The sequence below is a fragment of the Python bivittatus genome, unplaced genomic scaffold (assembly GCF_059951505.1).
Source record: "Python bivittatus isolate LINGU-HERP-01145 unplaced genomic scaffold, Pbiv_v1 ctg000750_np1212, whole genome shotgun sequence".
NCBI lineage: Eukaryota > Metazoa > Chordata > Lepidosauria > Squamata > Pythonidae > Python > Python bivittatus.
Window position 1 is genome coordinate 304,625 of NW_028277102.1, and position 19,769 is coordinate 324,393.

The following is a 19,769-nucleotide window of genomic DNA, read 5'->3' on the forward strand; positions in this document are numbered from 1 at the left end:
ATTCCTAATCTAATTTTCACATCTCATTTTGGCAGATATTTATAAGTAGACAAACTGAGATAATCCCATACTCCTCTCTCCAGGACTACCATATTTGGATTGCAAACAACCTGGGTAACCAATAGATGGCAGCAGAGTGTGAATAATTTTTTTCTATCACTTTGCTCCTGTCTGCTGTTCATCTCATATTTTGCATCCCGGATATAGTAGCCTACAGAAAACGAAGAAAGTGTTTCAGGGACAGAGGAAGTTTCTAATTCCCTAATTCCCATTCCTCTCACCTCACAATGTCTGTGCCTGCTGGGAATGGTGGGGACTGCACTCCAATACATCTGAAGGACATCGGACTGGAGAAGGTTTAGGATTGTGGAGTCCTTGGGGTACTCTGAGCTTGGTTGCTTCCAGCTCTAGTTTCCCAGTCGGACTCTTAAACGCCGAGCACCAAGTATGGGCATGCTCTAACGATCGCTGCTGCTGTTTGAAGAGCTGCTGGAAGGCACTTCCGCCCTCACTGGCGTTTGTGTGCGTGTATGTTTTCCATTTCCTCTATAGAAGCCGGCCACTTTTGGGTAACGAGCTGGAGACTTGCGAAGGTAATCTCGGTTTCCGGAAGAAAGGAGGATTTATTGAAGAGCTCGTTTATTGAAGAAGGGAGCCCGAATTAAAGGAGAAGGGTGATTTGGGGCGGGGTGGGAAGAACAGGAAGGGAAAGGGGAAGAGTTTGGCCATACAGCAGGGTTCCTCAACCTTGGCAACTTTAAGACGGGTGGAATCATAGGGAAGAGTTGGGGGCTTTGCATCAGAGGTTGAGTAGGTGGGGAGGCACGGGGGAAGATACCTGGAGAATTAAAGGCAACCCCCAAAGCAGGCAGGAGTTAAGGTGGTGCTTCTTATAAAGGGAAGCATGGCCACCCTTGCAGCTGGTCCAGAAAGGCCAAGGATGTTTTGATTAATATTGGGGCTCATCAGACCTGGGTGGCTTTTGTACAGTCACTCCCTCTCCTTTTGCCCATCACTGAGCCTGGAGAAGGGATTTTGCCATTCTGCATAGGAGAGGTAATGGGGCAGGGGGCTCAGCTAACCCAACGCCCCTGGGGAGAGGGCCAGAAGGGCTGCTTTTCGTGACTTGCAGAGTGAATTATTACGGCTGGTCGCCCAGTCAGCCGGATGCTTAGACTGGATTTGGCACTTTTATCCACCTATCGAGTCCTTCCCAAGGACCTGGGATAGGCAGATGTTGTTTGATGGTGTTAAAGGTATCGTCTCAGGATATAAGCTGTTCCAAGTAAAGCTGCCTTTTGCAATTGACTGATAGTTATTTTATCTATTATTATGTTTATTATTATTTGTTTGTATCTCATCTTTTCATATATATATATATATATATATATATATATATATATATCAATCAATCAATCAAGGCAGCGGACATATGTAATGCTGTTGCCACCTGTTTTCCCCACAGCAACAACCCTGTGAGGTGGATTGGGCTGAGAGAGACGTACTGATATCGTATCTTCCTCAGGCTCGTTGGGGAGCAGCTCCTTCCATTGCCTGTCCAGTTCCATGACACTGAGGTACCAGCGTCGCTTATGGCGCTACGTGGAACACGGCCACCGTCACAAGTTGCACAGGCTCCTGCGGCATCACAGGGAGGTCTTGGACCTGGGTGAAACGAAGGGACGCAAAAACCACACACCCCTGCACCGATGCTGTGTCCTCCTGGACCACAAAGCTGCCGTCCTTTTGCTGAAGCACGGAGCAGACCCCTCTCTCCTGGACCACCGTGGAGACACAGCTCTGCATCTGGCTGCCCGGCAAGTAGCACGTGCAGGAGGCCATGGTGAGACAAAGCTTTGGAACTTGGTTTTGCTACTCAGTTAAAATATAAGGACGTCAGCTTCCCAGCTGCTTTCAAAAATGGAGATCTCCCATCTACTGTACTATATGGAGATGATAAGCTAGCAATAGGACAGAAAGATTCTCTGTGCATAGCTTGCTTTATTGTTCCGAGATCCCCCTTGAGTAGAAAGGACCTGTATGGGAACCATTCCTATTTTTTGCTCACTTGGGTAGGAGCCGGGGGAAGCCGAGCTTCTAGGTGAGGCTGTTCCATGAGGCTGAGATGGTAATAGAGGAACAATGACATCTGGCTTCAGCACCCCTTATTTCACAACAATGAGGGATTACTAGAAACATTTCCCAGAATGAACATATTGGGTCAATTCTGGTTGGAGAAGGTTGTTCCGTAGGTAGCTAGATACCGAGCTTTATAGGGCTTTCTAGCTTAAAAGCAGCACTTTGAATTATGCCCAGAAACTTGGGGCTGTCCATTAAAACTAAACGCAGGGAGACCCAGGATTAATAAAAGGCTACATTTCTTTATACAATATATAGCTATGGAAACTTTTGCCAACCAATGTGACGATGAGAGATAAGTTTGAAAGAGAAATTGGATAGCTTAATGGAGTAAGAGGAAAGGACTGACCCAATGTCACACAGGGACTTTTTGTGGCTAACGGGGGCCCAGAACCTGGGTCTCCCTACTCCTAATCCAGCACCTTCACCACTAGACCATTCTGGCTCTTAGGCTGAGCAGGAAGGACTGACCCAAGGTCCTCCAGAAGACTTTCATGGCTGAGGGAAAGCTAGAACTTGGCTCTTCCTGGTACAAGTCCAATTCCTCAACCACTGCACCATGCTGGCTCTAACATGAGTAGGGCACCTTTGGCTGAACAGCTCTTTCACGTATTCTACTCCACATTTCATCAAAAGAATTCAGGACAATATAGGTGGCTCCTTTCTTGCTTCACCATTTAACTTCGCAGTGACTGTGAGCTAAGTGAGACTGGGAATCTGTGACAGGCTCAAGGCCATATAGCAAGCTAGAAGGCTGTGCAGGAGTTTGAACTCCTGTCCAGTTAGAGTTCGATGCTGTAGCCAGAACCAGTCTCATCCTAATGCATGAAGATTCATTATTGTGCCTCCTCGTGATCCAGATTCCAGTCCCTCTTCAGCTGTAGAAATTCACTGGGTGACTTTGAGTCACTCATGCCCAGCCTAGCCTAGCACTCCTGACAAGGTTGCTATTGGAGCAATAAAAAGGTTAATGATAAAATGAGAGGAGACCCCCATGAGGTGTCTTGAAGTACTGAAGGAAAAGTGAGCCCTAAGTCTAGCAAATACAATGAAAGAGGAAAACCATCACAGAAATCTTTACGAGATTAGGAACCAAAGCGTAGCTCTAGGTATCCCATCAGTTCTCAAGGGTATTTTTCGCTAGTTCCCGTGATCCATCATTTCTCTTCTTCCAGAAAAAAAATAAGGTATAAGAAATATAAGGTATTCAGACAGCAACAGAAACTCTGGTCATGTTTTCTCCTTCTTTATTTCAGATTTGGGGTCCTGTGTCATAGAAAGGAGAATGGATGCTGGTTAACATGAATTGCTGAGCAAATGTTTGTGACACTTTTAAGATAAACCGCTGTATTATGGCATCAGCTTTCATAGACCACAGTCCGATTCATCAGATTCATCGTTGAAGAGTAAATGTATTAGTCTTTAAGGATTTGTGAGGCTCTTTGTTCAATAATATAACAAGCTGGTTTTTGTAGTCTAGAAATGAAGAAACCTATTTTTCTGTTTATAGTGTGTGTGGTAACTATGAACGTCCAAACACAGTTTGCTGCAATTAGCTCAGAAGCCACTAAAGGGCGCTAATCATTAACGTTGCTTTTTCTTCTCAGTGTATGAAGATCTGTTTGTACCCTTGCGAATCCACTGCCCATCTGCCATGAGCATCAAGAACAGAGCTGGAAAGACACCGGGGGACCTCCTGAACACAGCAGCAGAAGAGAAATGGGTATCAGTATGGCTCGGTTAGGAGGAGACTGTCAAAGTCAATGAAAACTTAATGGAGAGCGGGGAAAGAGAAAAGAAAGAGAGAGAAAGAGATCTATATCATTTATTTTCATCATTATTATTTTAATATTTTGTAATAGTATTATTTTAGGACTATCACTGTTATATTACCTTCTTGTGTGGGAGGGAGGGAGGGAGGGAGGGAGGGACCATCAACTTACTTGGTTTTAGGTGTTCTTCTCCCAGACACAGACTTTGATATGTTTTAATTCTCCACAGTGCCCCCCAGAAATGCTTGAGGAAAATGAAGCAGAATGTGAGGCTGAGCAGGAGTGGAGATACAAACTTCTCAATGAGTGGGAAGATGAGTTTCAAGAGACCCCATGGCAGAATGAAGGTACACTTGGAGGGTTTTTGTTTTTCTTCTTGTTTTGTTTTTTTGCATACTTAAATAAGGAAATCAGTTCGGACATGGAACCAAAGCCCCCAGCAGAGGCATCCTAGGGAAATGGTTTCAGTGTTATTCCAGAGCTTGCAACAGTGCCAGCAGGAAAACCAGAATAAAGCAACAGTGATTGAGGAATTAGCATAGATCCTAGGTAAAACTTTATGGTGACCAGGAGGTCCTGTGCTCGATCTTAACCTCATAAAATAGCTGTTGCTAGAATATTATTCCTGGATGCTAGCCTAAGAATAATAGAAGAGTGATTTGAAATTGGTGCAAAATATGGCATCATATGATGCTGATACTAAAAGATCTGCGCTGGATACAAATTCCCCACTGTGTACAAGTTCAGGCGTGGCTGTTGACCTCTAATACCCTAACTGGCTTGGCTCTACATGTAATGTGCTCCTGAAGGACGTGCATTGGGGGAGACACACACACACACACACCAGTATTTAAGAAGACAGTAAAAACACAGCCTTTTGGCCAAGCGTTTAACATCAATTATTGCAACAATTTAATTTTGGTTTTGATTTCAATTGTATTAATTTCATATTTTTCTCACTGTCATACACCCCCTTGAGAATTGGGAGAAACAGAAAGGAAGGTAAAAATGTCAGGGATTTAACTGAACTAAAATAATTAATGGCATGACTTGCCGAGTGATATACATAACCATTGATAGTGGCCTCTTCCCAGGTATATAAGATCTTTAAAACCATCCTCAAATTGATGCCCTGCAGATGAGTTACGGAACATCCTGTCAGCCAGCACAGACTTCAGATTAATGCTGAATGATGGGAAGTGGAGTCCGTACGCTGTGTTGTTACGTGCTCACCTCTTGGATTCTACATTCTGCTGACTTCTTCCAAATCCCTGGCATTGCTCCCTTCTTTTTCTTCACTGATTCACATTAAAACAGAATTATTCTAAGATGTCCCTAAGGTAGATTTTACTCAGCATCCAGATAGGCCAGGGTTTCTCAACCTTGGCAGCCTTAAGCTGTGTGGACTTCAACTCCCAGAATTCCCCAGCCAGCATGGCTGGCTGGGGAATTCTGGGAGTTGAAGTTCACACAGCTTAAAGCTGCCAAGGTTGAGAAACACTGAGATAGCCAATATGTTCAAGTCTTAAAAAAAAAAATCTCTCCCCCAATCAGTTTGACCAGAGACTCTACCTGGTTTTCATTTTCTGAAGCATTGGTGTTGCTGTTATGGAAGCAATTTGCAGCCTTTGGGCTTTGAAAGCTCCCTCTTCCTGCTGCCCTGGAGAGGAAGAGAGACGTGGCATCAACTGGGATTTGAAAGGGCCATCCATGGAACATGATCCGCCCCTTGACTATCTCCTGTTCTTTTATAGAGGATTTCTCCACGGGTTCCAACTCAGAAACGTACGAGGATTGGGCTGATCGCATATACAGAGAATACAGGCATAAACGTAGGCAAGAAGAGGAACAGCATCGCGGGAGACCTAGAAGGGAAGCTGAGAAGTCTTCAGTTCCACTCCAGCACTTCCTGGAGCAGGACCATCTGCAATACCTGAGGCGTGTCCGAGCCAAGGAGAAAGAGGTTCAGGCCGCCAAGAAGAGACGTTACGAGGAAGGCTGCAGCCAGGTCTTCTCCTCAGATAGCTCGCGTCTGCTGTGTTACGAGGACATTCCCTGGCCGAGCCCAGCTGGGACTCCTGAGGAAATGGCCGCAGCAGCCCTTCATGGTGTAGAGCCATCAGACAGACCAGCTTATCGGCGCTTCCTCCGGCGTCAGCAGGTGCTGTGGCATCCGGACAAGTTTGTGCAGCGCTGCGGCACACGCTTGGCTGAACAGGATCGCCGTCGGATCTTGGACGCTGTCACAGCATTGTCCCAAGCTTTCAATCGATTGGCTGAAGCTGCCAAATAGATCTTGCTGCTTGTCTGCATCGGTGTTTCTCAACCTCAGCAGATTTGAGATGTGTGGACTTCAACTCCCAGAATTCCCCAGCCAGCATGGCTGGCTGGGGAATTCTGGGAGTTGAAGTTCACACAAAGATGCTGAGGTTGAGAAACACTGGTGTGTATGAATGAAATGTGTTAGGATAACTGAACACAGACAGGATGTCCTGTTTTCTTGCACTGTGGACAAAAGAAACCATAAAACTTTACTTTTGAATGTCTTTGGTTGATCCAGGCAAACTGAATAACTTCAATAGACTTTTTAAGAAAAGATTCTTTGTTGAGGCCACTACTGGTGTTGCATTTTCTTTAAAATAATTTTATCAATCCGTTCTAGAAATGTTCACAAGCTTCCTCTCTCTTTCCCCATCTACCCATCCCAGTTCTTTAGTTGGTTTCCCGCAGCTCCTGTTCTTGTTCTCTGGCTTATTTTTCCCTCAATTTTCCAAGATTCTACAATCGTTTTCCTTTTTCCTTGCAATCAGTCTGAGTCACTTGGTGAGAATCCAGCTTTCTTGTGTACTTCAAGGGGGTGTTTTGTGAAAGTCTTGGGTGGCTGGCTAATTTAGAATTTGCAGGACAGAAACCAAAGCAGGAGGACATTAAAGAAGATGCCAGGCCCAAAACAAACAGCATCATGTTTATTTAAATTGTCCCTATTAATTAGATAGAGCACCAGGAGTTCTTCCCCAGTCGGCCGTAGTCAGCCCAAGCAGGGTCTCCGGAATTCAACTCACAAAGGGATTGCTCTCGTTGGGCAAGTTTTATAGCCCTACAAGCTCTCCCACACACATACAGAGTTGCTTAGTTTAGGCATCAGCAAGGAAAAGTTAGATATGAATGAGGATTAAGTGTCCAGCTCGGCACCTGCTGCAACAAAATAAGGAAATAATGATCTGTTTGGGGTTAGAGCAGAACGTTCTCTCACAACTTCCAAGAATAAATAGGAAGAGCTAGCTTGTTTAAGCAGCCTCTCTTCCAGATGTTAATTTAAAAATGCAGGTCAATCAGGGCAGGGTTGGGGACTTCCCTTATTGTCAATATTAAAGTTGGGTTCAGATGTCAGTCTTTTTGCAATTATATATTTTGCTGGGAGAGGACATTTCGCATTTGATCTCAAACAGCAAAATGTTGCTTCCACGTATATCCTTTTCTTGCATTAATGATAAAAATGCGAACCCATCATGTGGTTTCTTTGTTTCTTTCTTAGTGTTATGTGCAAACAAGGTCACCGTTGTTTCTGGCTAAGTGCAATGAGTGAACTCAGCCAATCTAGATTCAACCATATTTAGGCTAGACTCACCAGATGGTTGAAATAAACTCTTTTGCTTAGCACTACAGTATGTGTGAACACATCCATTACGGTTGAGTTTTATATGTAAGCCAGGTCAATATGGCTTGTTAAAAATCATTTTAAAAATATGGCTTAGTAAACACAGCCAACTCCAGCCTTCTCCAAATGGATATCTTGGTTTGAACCTCAGCCAAGGAAAATATGATGCCTACTGGCAATGTTGACATTTCATTTTGCAAACCACATTCACCAAGCTCCTTATTCTCCAGGAGAGACATAGCTGAGTTAGAGATCAGAATTTGAATCCCAAGAGCTTAGCCTCTCACCTTATGACAGCTCCCCTAGGTAGACCAGACCAGGAAGTCAACTCCATGGGAAGGCTAAAACTCTGTTTATTCAGATTGGCTATAATAACAGAATCTTGCAAGTCTGATTGTGCAGTACCGCCGTCTCCTTATAATTCAGTGAATTAATGAAGTGTCTGAGCCACTTCTGAACATCATCTGGACATTCTGGACCTTAAAAAATGCTTCAGCCCCTCTGATCTAGGCAACAGGTCATGCCTATCTCCATCGAGGTCATCTTCATTAGAATTAACAGGGCGTGGAGAGTAAGAAAGTTGACTTTGATGAAGATATACAGGATATGCCAACCACCAGAGGAGCTTCTCTCATGTCTTCAGTGCAGGAGTACAGCATTTTCTTTGACCATCAAACCTTCCATGGTGCCTATTGCCATTGCTATCAACATGACACACTTCTGGCCACATGTTCAGGTATGGGGCCAGCTGCTACTTTGTGCACTAACTCTCTGGATGAGTTGAGCTTTAGCAAGTTTTATCAAGCTTTCTAGATTTCAAGAGTGGGACCTATATTACACAATCATCAGACTCCCCTGATGCTGTGAGCGAGAGTATTTAACGTTACCAGAAGAGCGAGAGGGATATTTTTCATAACTGAAATTGTGGTGGATTGTATTCTTTTATGTGTATTTCGTGTATAACAACGTCTGCTGTTGCTTCTATGTAGTGGTCAGTTTCTTTGTGACAATTAATAATGGCATTCAACCATCCCTCATGAGTCAGCTAAGGACATTTCCAGATGATGAAAAAGGAAACTGCTTTGAACTGTGCAGTGAGGAGGCCAGTTCATGCCTTCCCAAAAAAGCATGCCTACTATGGAGAACTCTGACTTCTCCAGTGCTCACATCACAATTTGGACAGTTAGTATATGCAGACCACAGTACAGATCAGTACTGTATCTGAAGCTCTGAGCAGGTATAAAACCTCACCATACAACTAAAAAAAAAAGAAGTCCTTGGTAGAAAGAAGGGCAAATAACTTCCAGAATTGCAGAAGTGTTAGAAGATTCAGCCTAAATGGTAAGAGTCCATGGTGAATATCTTTTACTGGGGAATTCTTAGAAGGAGGGGAAGTTTCGGAACAATGGGTTGACAAGAGATGAGACGCACTTTGAAGAATTTCCCAAAAAATTCCAAGGGGGAAAAAAGATGATTAAAGCATATTCTCAGAAGTAGCTTAGGAAACTGAAATTCAGGAAGAGTTTCCGGTTGTGGCTAGTTTGGTGTCATTGCTATTTCTGCTGGTTTTAATCAGGGACAGGAAACAGCAATGAAGGAAGCAGGAAATGGATCTGTTGTAGTCCAACTTTTGAATAGAATCGGAAGATAGCAGAATTCTGTCGGGGAATCCAGCAGTAGAAAAGAGCATGAAAAGAGTGAGAGAGAGAGAAGAAAGAGAAGGAAAGAGAATGAAGAAGGTGAGAGAGAAGAAGAAGAAGGGAGGCGTTTACTGGAGGAAGCCTCCAGATAGCCAACAATGGAAGGTGATGGAGATGCCACAGGATAAAAGCCAGATACCTTCCCAAGTTTACACACACGCACAAAACTTTTTTCATATCATATGCCAGAATCTACAAGTACTTTAGGAAAAGCCCTTGGAATATAGTATTCTGTTCTCATTATCAGTGGTGGATTTGAAGAGATGTACAGAGATATGGTAGATTCAGAGGATAAACATTTTCGTCTTCATGAAACCAGAATCAGAACCCACTTTGGATTAATTGCAGAAATAACAAGCAGGAGGAACTTCAAAGCTTTGAAAAACACACACCTTTGAGATCAGATGGGGGGTCTGTTTGGAGCAGTTCTGGCCTCAAAGGGGGCAGATGAGGAGGGAGTCTCACTTGTCCGTGCTACAGACTTTCTCCTGTTGTAGGAGTGGTGGAATAATCCCTTTTCATCTCCTTCCTAGCTTTGCATGAGGAAGTTCGCCAAGCTGTGTCCTCATAGGACTTGTCAGGACAGCAGAAGCAGCACACACAGTAACTCTTCTGCTGCAGACGCAAGGAAGGAAACCTTTGAGAATCCATAGTCTCGAAAAAGCAGCGGAAGTCTCCCCCAGCTTCTCAAGTATCTCCTTGCAATCGGGAGATTCCAGTGGCATGGTTCCAGTCATTAGATCCAAATAGACACGATTATTTGTTTTTGAGGTGGGGAGGAGGATATTATAAAACAGATCATGCCAAGCAACAGAAGAGGAATCAGTGTTTTGTATTAACCCCAACCTTCCATGGAGCACAAAACCTTGCTCTGAGCCTCCTGTCCATCAGCTCCAACTCAGTTTCAAATCCCCAAGGATCATCCCCCTCAACCACTTTGCAGCTGGCTGGGAAATTACCTGTCTGACCATCATTGGGAGAGGGGACGGAGAGACCCTGGTTTACATATAACCAGAGTCCATAAGGACTTTATTGCTCCAGCCATGATGTTGCTAGGAGAAACAGTCCTTCAGGAGTGCATTCTACCCATAGAATGGCCTCTTGCAAAAATTAAACTAGACTATCAGGTCTAGGAAGAAACTTGGAAATATGACATGGAACTGTAGATACCAGCCCTCCCCATGGGAAACAACCTGGCCCAGTATGTCATTTCTTTGCAAGTATTCACATTGTTACAAGGAAGCAAATCACTCCTTAGATGCAACTCCAGACAGAGCAGCTGCCAAGAATCTACTCATTCAATTAAATACCAGCAAGGAGGTCCACATTAAGAGGGCCACAGCTTCTGCAACTGCATTGGACCCCAGAAAAGTATCCTCCTCTATGCTGAACAACAGGCTGAAGCAGTGAAGACCCAAGAGTTAAGAAGTTATGGCTGATAACAGCCACCATCCCACCACGCTTGAGAGAGCACCTTGTGTTTGCCTCCAAACACAATGGAGGACTTGGGGATATTCACATGGGGCAGGTTGATCCACAATGGAGGATTTGGAGATGTTCAGGTGGGGCAGGTTGATCCAACAACACTGGGGTCATTGTCCTGTTGTCAGGCCAATGGGATTATTCCCTGAAGCAGTATTTTTCTGCATGGGGACTTTTATATCCCACATGCTTCTTCTAGAATCTAGAATTCATTTTAAAGGGTTCCTTCAGGTTCTGTAGGTTCCATTTTGCTGGAATCTATCTGCAACATTCATCTAGGGTTGGCTGGAATTTTGCTCTGGGTTTTTCTGGTGGAATGGACTTTGAGCCAGGATCCAAGAAGAGTTTTATTACAGTCAGCTGAGTGGGCATGGTTCCAAAATAGGGATGTGCATCAAATGTTTGGTGATGTTTTATATGCTTGTGCACACCCTTGCACACTACTACCATTTTTACAACCCTTTGGAATGTTTCTTATCAGTTTTTTGCCATACATAGACAGTCACCCACTCCTTCTAAGCCTCGCCGTATACCTGTCCCTCTTGCTTTAGTCTAATGGAAGAGTTCCATGCAAGCATATTAACAGAAACCCATCACATTTAGCAGATTTAAACATTTCCCCCTTCAGAGGGTTGCTCCAAATTTAATGTCGCACTGAGCCCCCACATTTCTTAAACTATTCCCTGCCAGCAGTTTGTATTGCTATTTTCAACAATACAAAAATTCCATTTCCTTATACCGCACTTGTTGAACGTCCTACTGAAAAACTCGGAGACCAGGAATATCAAGTCAGAAGAAACCAGACATGGATCCAGTTTTAGCTTTTAAGCATGTGCGTATTTAGTCTGATTCTTCTTTCCCTTTTTTAAAATATATTGTTTAAAAATATATTTTTCTAGTTGTTTGTACTGTCGATGAGTCTAATCCAAAACCTAAGAAGGGCCTACACTAGAGCTAGGTTAGAATTACTGGACTCCATGGTCACATATGGTCGTTTACATCACCTGCCTTATGATGAGAGGCTATGTGTATGTGAAGACCCAGCCATAGAAGATATTGTCCATGTTTTGTTCGACTGTAAACTTTATGACTCACCCAGGCTTAATTATTTGTCCTCTCTGTTGGAAAGAACAGTCTATTGGGACCCCAAGCACAGATTATCCTATTTTCTTCCGGGCACAAATATCTTTATTGTGAGTAGGACTGCCAAGTTTGTGGACAAGGCAGTTCCGCTGAGAGCCTGATATACAGAACAGATTGGAGTATCATGTAGGGGTGATGGTCTTATATGAATCTGGATTTATGATATTAGCGACACATTATTATATTATTTTATAGTAGTATTATATTTAGTACTATCCCATTTTATTATTATAATATTTTATTGTATCATGGATCTCATGTATTAGTTATTTGTTTTACCTTTACTGATGTTTCTTATTCTTGTTGATATGGTTGTAAGACTAATCAATAAAGTTGAAAGTAGTTGTTTGTACATTACAGTTATCAGATCAAGGTTAAAAAAAAGCAAAGATGAGAAGAAAATGCCTTTTTTTTTTCCTCCACTGTTCTCTCTCCAAAGGCCCTTTTGCCTGTGGAAGGGAAAGAAAGCTTCTGCCTCATGGTATTATGGGAAGAAAGAAGTTAGTTGGTGTGAAGTCTATTTTAGAATGAATGGGAGAGTTATAAATTGCAGAGTTCTCCAGGGATTTCTTCCCAAGAGTGAATATTTCCAGGTCTTCCTAAAGCTCAGTTGTGGTTTCCTGTTCAAATGGGGCTTGTAACAATCAGAAAAAAATAGAGGAGGGAGGGAAGGAAGGAAGGAGAAGGGAGGAAGGAAAGGAGGGAGGGAGAACTTCCAAGCACAAGTCCCAAAATATTTCTCCCCCAACTTCTTCTCTACAATGAACATGAGCTGAAACTTAGCTTATTCAAGAAGGAAACAAGTAACTGGTTCAGCTAGGCCTAGACTGTACTGATTTTACTCAGAATTCTGCATGTGTGATTCTTCCCTTCCTTTGTTTCCTCCACTCTGCCCTTTTCCCAGTAAACTTCTTTTTCTATCTGGAAATTTCACTTCCCTGGTTTTCAAAGGGAATTGCTTCCTAAAAGCTACCTATGTACAAGTATGCACAATGATACAGCTGGCTAACTCTTGTGCTTTGGAACTGGCACCCCATTTGTTGAGTTCTGGATTCTGGCCTTTGGACAGGATGATTAAGCACATCTTCCTTCCTGGTTTCCTGGATCTGAATGGAAGAGAACCGTCTTGGGTAAGTCGAAAGCCTGAGCGTTCTCCTGCTAGATGTGTCAGGAGGTTCAGCCTAATTGGTGGCAACCTATCCTGATCTTTGCTTGGGGTTGGCCAAGAAAGCTGTCTTTCCCCACACATACCCACACACAAAGTGAGCAGGTTGACGGGAGATTTATCTAGAACATCTGGGGAAAACCACAGAGGAGATGGCTGGATGTGAAATTATCTGCTCTGGCCACAGTATTTACATTGGGATTCAAAGTTGGGGGTGGGGGAGGAGGGATAACCAGGGACAGTGGTGGAAACTCAAAAAGCTGACGTTCCCTAGGATTGCAGCAAGTTTTGGTATCTCTGGAATCTGAAAAAATTCTCCGATTGCAAGCCAGAAGCAACTCCTTCATTTCACAACACTCAGAGAAATGATATTGATCATGGGGCATCCTGGAAGGAAGGAAACTGCTGTCTGGATAAATCCTTTCCAGGAAGACAAAACATGATGGAAGAAGGTGTCTCCTTAATGTTGCTTCTGACGAGAGCTTCGTAATCCTTGCTAGTTCCAGAAAAGCTTTTAGCAAAGCCATCTTGCTTTCTGGATTCATGTATACAGTTGTGGATTTTTATCTCAAGCCAAGCATTTATAAGGCTCTCAGAAGCTGGGGTTGTGGGGGAGAAGTCAGAATTCATTTCTCTCTCTTTCTCTCTCTCTCTCCATTGAAATGACTGACTCAATAAAGCAGTTTGTGGGTAGGGAAACCCCAACTATGGTGACCCTTGGGGTTGCATTTATGTGATTACTGTAGTTTAAATGCCTTGAATGCAAAGCGTTAACCCATTTGATCATTTCAAATCCTGAGCCATAATTTGGAGGGGGGGCCCTAGACGTGGGACGGTTTCAATCAATTACCCCATTGCCCTTCGGTAAGAAAAATATTATACTGGGCTTTGAAAAGTGAAAACAAATCCAAGGTTGGAATCCTCAAGGGCTCAGAAAGAACTGTAGGAAGCAGCTAAGGACATCTGGGAAGACTTCCAGCGTGAATATTGGAAGCATTATCTCAGAACCCTGGAATGGAAAGGTTGAAAGGGACTTAGGAGATCATCTGGTCTAACCACGAGCTTGGTGCAGGAATCCACTACTACAGGCGGCCATCCAGTCTCAGCTAACGCCTCCCATGAAGCAGTGTTCACCACCTCCCCAGGGAGGGTCAGCCCTTCAAGGTAGGTCAGACTAGGAAGCCAGAGTTATGAATGCTAATATTACTTTTATTATAAGGTTACCATAACAGACTCTTGCAAGTCTGAATGGCCTTCCCCCCTCCCTCCCTTCTTCTTCCTGAGAACTAGGGAGGGTCTTGTTTAAGATACTTTCTCAAATTACATTTCTGCCCTGGACTCAGATTTCTTTTATCTGACCATTGTCTCTGTTTAAGGTCTTCCTCCTGTTCCTCAAGGTTATTCTTTCTTCCCATTACAGGGAGTCTCTTCCATTCCTGAACAGCTGTTACTTTTAAGAAATTCTTCCTAGAAATTCCTCCAGACAAAATCTGCTTCCTTGTAATTTAAACTCTAAACTACTCCTACTTCTTTAAATTACAACTTCCTTGTAATTTAAACTACTAAACTTTCTCCATGATTTTTCAGATACCTGAAGACTGCCAGCATGGTCTCCCTACAGTCTTCTTTTCTCCAGGATAAACATTCCCCGTGCCACCAACTGTTCCTCTTAAGTTTGTTCTTCCAGTTTGTTTGTCTGTTTCCTTATCATCTTGATTGCTCTTCTCTGGACATGCTTCACTTTGTCAATGTCCCTCTAAACTGGATGCAATATTGGAGCTGTGGTGTGAACAATACAGAAAAAAGAACAGTAACTTCTTTTGTTCATAATACTATATCTTAGCCTAGAATTACCTTTCCTTTTTTGTTCTGTTTTCGTTTTGCAGTTGCACCACCTGTTTGGTTTATCTTGGTTCGGTATCTACCAAGACATCCAAAACCATTATAAATGTAGTGTTGCCCAGTATGATTCCCCACCCCCATCCCATCCTATTCTTTTGATTTCTCCCATTCATCCCATAGGAGTTAAACTTAGCTTTGTTAATTCATCTTGCTGGTTTCTGCCCATTGTTTCAACTTTACAAGTCCCTCTTGAAACTAAGGACTGTCCTCGAGATTGTTTGCAATCCCCTCTGGCTTTTTGTCATTTGCAAATCTGATAATCCTATTTTCTAACCCAAATAATTTATAAATACACTGAACAGCACACAGACTAAACCGAGCTCTTTAATATGCCGCTTGAACTTTCTTCCAGCTTTAGGAACCACTGAGATATAGGAATTTTCATCTAATCATGCTTGATTCATCCATCATAACATAGTCCACCTCATATTTTGCCATTTTCCATACTAGATTCTCATGGAAGACTTTGTTGAATGCTTTGCTAAAATCAAGGGGAATTCTAGTCAGGAAGTTACCAGTTTGTTAAGGTTCATGCTTACTATCAACCACAGGCTGTTGCATTTTGCTAGACTTGGTGCCAGTTCAGTAGATTGCAGCTTCCTCAAATTTTTATTTAAGTTGTCAGAGTTATGTCCCGTTTTTCCTGCAGGAGCTCAAGACTTAGCTTTCCCTCCTCTTCATAAATCCTATGAAGCATCATGAAATGAAATTTGTAGTCCAAAGAAGGGAAGGCTTTAGGCAGACTTGGTCTTCCAATACTTGAAAAGCTGTCACAGGGAAGAGGGTAAAGATCTATTCTCCACAACTTCTGAAGTTAGGAGCAAAACCAATAGGTGGAAGCTTTACAGAGAGAGACCCAAACTCAGAATAAGGAGGAATTTCCTGGCTATGAATGCTATTAAGCAGTGGAATAGCCTGTCTCCAGAATTATATGTACCAGTGGAGGTTTTCAAGCAAAGGTTGCTCCTCCATTTGTCTGGGATGGTATGAAGATTCCTGCTCTTGCATGGGATTGAACTAGAAGACCACCAAGATTCCTTCCAATGTTATGATTCTATTATTTTCTCCCCACAAAAACCCTGTGAGATAGGTTGGGATGAGAGTGGTTGATCTGAAGTCTCCCAGTGAGTTTCCATGGCTGAGGGTAGACTTGAACTGGCTCTCCCCAATCTACCCTCAGTCTTACCCCAGTCCTACCACAGTCTACCCCGATGTGATGGAATGGAATTATGAAGGCCAAACTCAGGGAGATAAACATTTTCTTAGCTCGCCAGAACTGCGTGAGAGGAACAAGAGGATGAGACTGGCACCTCCCTGAGGAATTCACACTGTTGTGGCTGGAGGACTTTGGGAACTGGGGTTTTAGTCTGGGAAGATTCTTGCTAGAGGTTGTAGCTAATAAAGATAGCTGGACTGAATTGGCATTGTCTCTTGGAGTTCCTTGGGCTAGGCCTGACACCCAGTCTATGACTACACCATTCAATCTCTCTGCATAACAGTGAATATGGCATTGTGAAATGGAAGAATAAATGTATCCTTGAGCTAAGAAGTAATTCTCCCAGACAAGAATGACATAATAAACCACAAAGACAGAAGTATAATATTGTTAAAGAAATATGAATAAGTTTTTATAAATTTCCCCAGACTTGTCATCAGAATTCTGCAAACATACAGGAAGGATCTTCTTGGGTGCTGAGAGCCCCAATATCTCTTTGAGAGAAGAATCACTGGTAAAGCACATGCAAAAGATTTCAATGAAAATCAGGAGATGGGGAAAAGGTGCTCTCTAGTTCATGGATAGTCATTCCTAATTCATCCAGAAAAGATCTATATATTTAGCCCTGTTATTATTGGAGCAATACCATCAAGCTGCTTTGCAGTGTTTCATAGGAAGATGTAGCTAGTGCATTGCCTCCAAGTTCAAATATAGAACAGGGATTCCCAATCTACTTTGCACAAATGGACCTTCTTGGAGTTTTAAAAGAACACCACAGCAGTTGCAGAATTACTGCCTGTTCTCTTCCTTTATCCTTTGAGTAGGTTTGGGTTCAACAGCCCTCCCATCTCAAGTAGGGCGATCAGAATGGTATATATCATCCACTTTCCCTTAAGCTCTTAGAGTGCACAATAGGAAATTAAAATGGTGGTTCCAGAAACCCTCTTGCCTAATGGGTCAGAACATGGAGTGGAGAGGTTAATAGGAGAGGTCTCAGTAACAGGCTCAGAGATTTCCCATGCTGACAAAGGTTTGGGGCAAAGCCACTGAAAACAGGTGCCTTCAAGCTCAGTTCTGTAGACAACCATGCATTTTTCTCGGTTCTTGGTTTCTTGGTTCATGGAAATGGTTAGTGATTTACCACTGCCTTCTTCTGGGGTGGTTTTCCACTTCCCAGACTAGCTTAGAGGGAGCCAGTTTGGTGTAGTAGTTTAAGGTACCAGGCTAGAAACAAGGAGACTGTGAGTTCTTGTCCTACCGTAGGTGCAAAAGCTGACTGGGTGCTCTCTCTCAGCCCTAAGAAGAAGAAAGCAAGGGCAAACATCTGCCCATCCCATCAGGTCTGGCAAAGAAGGCATGCTGAGGGTCCCATCTGCCAGAGAATTCCATTTGGCAGGTCCCAGGAGATGGGCCATCTCTGCCATGGTGCCCACCTTGTGGAATCTTCTCCCCCCAGAAGTGAGATTAGCTCCATCCCTTTCAACATTCTGCAAGTCCCTCAAGACCTGGCTATGTGATCAGGCCTGGGGCACCCAGGGGACCAGGGAGATTTTGCAGTGGCTCTCTTACTACAGTTAATATAGTTAATACAGAACTCTCCTGTTTTGTGTGTTTTTATCATTATTTTTACTTGTAATTGATCTTATTCTTTTTAATTGTTGTACGCTGCCCAGAGTCACTTTTATGTGAGATGGGCAGCTATATAAATATAGATAGACAGACAGACAGACAGACAGACAGACAGACAGACAGACAGACAGACAGATCACTTCCAAAATCTTGCTAAAAAAGCTGCAGAGACTTGTCCAGGCAGTCGCCAGGAGTCAGCAATGACTTGGAGGCACACACACATACCAGGCCTACAATCCTGGTATTTTCTGGTGGCCAGCCATCCAAGTCTTAACCAGAGCACACCTGATTTAATTTCCAAGCCCAAGGAATCAATTAGATGCTACCACCCCTCCTGCGATGAAGCCCACAGGAGAGCTTGAAAAGAAGGGGCAAAGAATTTGTGCTGCATTATGAAAAGGAGAACAAGAGGCTTGTGAAAGGATTTGAGAGAGGAGTCATACCGTAATAACATTTGTGGTTGCTCAAAATCCCCTTCCAACATTTATGTTTGAGTTCCCTTGAGATAATTACCCCTTAAGACATGATGACAAAGGAATTGGTTGACAACCTATACTATTCAAGTGATGTTTCTCAGTGGGAGAAAAAATGACCCAAGATGGTTCAGGAGGTGCTTTGAGATGACTCATCATTACCCCCATCTCCCCCAATCAGACAGGAAGAGGAAACATGAGGTTGTCTTGGTAAGCGAGAAACTAGCAAGCCTGCAGTTATGCTGTGGGAGCCAGAGAACTGAGTTGGTCTCTATAAGACACGGGTGATCACACCCAAAAATCCACTGGGAAAATAGTATCTGTTGTTGGGGGTGGAATCATACATGATAATCACATCCCCCCAGAGATTAGAGCAAACCCCACCCTACTGAGATTCTGAAAGACTATTAGGACCTGCCTCTTCTGGAGAACCTTTGGGGGCTGAGACGGATTTTGATTTCCTCCTGAGATGATGCCCCAATGGAATATGGTCTTCTGGTTGTATGCTGTCTTTTTGATTGCTAATTTCAGGATCGTTTCAGGCTTTAATCTTAAGTACTGCTTCTGGAGAGTAAGCTGCTCAGAGTCCCTGGGGACTGGAACGACCTTTAAGCCTAAAGTGAGCAAGTAAATAATTTAATAAAAAGAAGAGAAGTGCCCTCGCTCCCAAGAAAGAAAAGCTGGGGAACATTTGCATCTGTACAGTTCTCACCACGCAGAGTGTAGCAACATAGACCAATGAAGGAAGTGATGAATTCCTTAAGGATCCAAATTTATCGTGGGGACAAATCGGTATTTGGCAACACAAAAGTCACTATCCTGAAATTCCCCAGTGAAAATTTTGCCCTAAAATGGAATGTTGATTTCAAAACAGCATCAAAGCAGATACTTTTTTTTTTCCCCAACAGTAGGGCTAATATTGAGCAAATGTAAGCAAACAGTATTTCTTCTGACCTTGCGAGTCGTCGTGAAAATGGGAATGTTCCTGATCTTGCAGCAAGGTGTGCTTTCACAGGCAGACTCCTGAGAATGTGGGAACGCATTTGTTTCCCATCTTCCTGACCCCAGCTTAACTTGTGGGAAAATCTGGCATTGCGCATTTGTTTAGAAATGAGTCTGGCTGATTTCCGAGGTACAATTTCAACTTCCTCTGTGTGATGTCAAGTCCAGCGAGCAGCTGGATTGGCTAAGGGGGAGCTCTGGTATGAAATCGAGCACAGTTTGATCCCGCCCTCCTTCAGAGGCCCACTAAAGCTTCTTAATTGCTTGCTCAACAGCCTTTCAGCTTTTACAGCCAAAGATGGACATAACTTAAGGGACAGACAAAATATCGAGCTAGGCAGATGCACAGAAAAAGTTCTCACAATTGGTTTTAGCCAAAACCGTAATAATGATGAAAACTAGACAACAATAACCACCCTACAAATGGGAAGAATTTAATATAATCTGCGTTTGTAAGTGACTTGAGCTAATTCACACGCTTTGCAAAT

At 43.2% G+C, this 19,769-nt stretch overlaps 1 protein-coding gene and 1 long non-coding RNA gene across 5 annotated transcripts; one reads left to right on the plus strand and one right to left on the minus strand.

Annotated features, from left to right (window-relative positions):
- Positions 1-512: 512 nt before the first annotated feature.
- NFKBIL1 (NFKB inhibitor like 1) lies at positions 513-9,399 on the plus strand. Of its 4 annotated transcripts, none has more exons than XM_025175272.2 (5): positions 513-593; positions 1,466-1,843; positions 3,747-3,862; positions 4,141-4,258; positions 5,666-9,398. In XM_025175272.2, exons 2-5 carry the CDS (start codon positions 1,567-1,569, stop codon positions 6,202-6,204), a joined length of 1,050 nt encoding a protein of 349 aa, XP_025031040.1. In that variant the 5' UTR covers positions 513-593; positions 1,466-1,566; the 3' UTR covers positions 6,205-9,398. The 4 variants fall into 4 exon arrangements, with proteins under 4 accessions (XP_025031040.1, XP_015746006.1, XP_025031041.1 ...); XM_015890520.3 differs by having other exon boundaries at positions 518-593; positions 1,526-1,843; positions 5,666-9,399; XM_025175273.2 differs by having other exon boundaries at positions 567-674.
- LOC112542431 (uncharacterized) lies at positions 3,388-19,416 on the minus strand. Its single transcript, XR_003086190.2, has 3 exons — positions 19,234-19,416; positions 14,651-14,838; positions 3,388-3,835 (listed from the first exon to the last, which is right to left on the minus strand). It is a non-coding gene; the product is annotated as an uncharacterized LOC112542431 (long non-coding RNA).
- Positions 19,417-19,769: the final 353 nt, after the last annotated feature.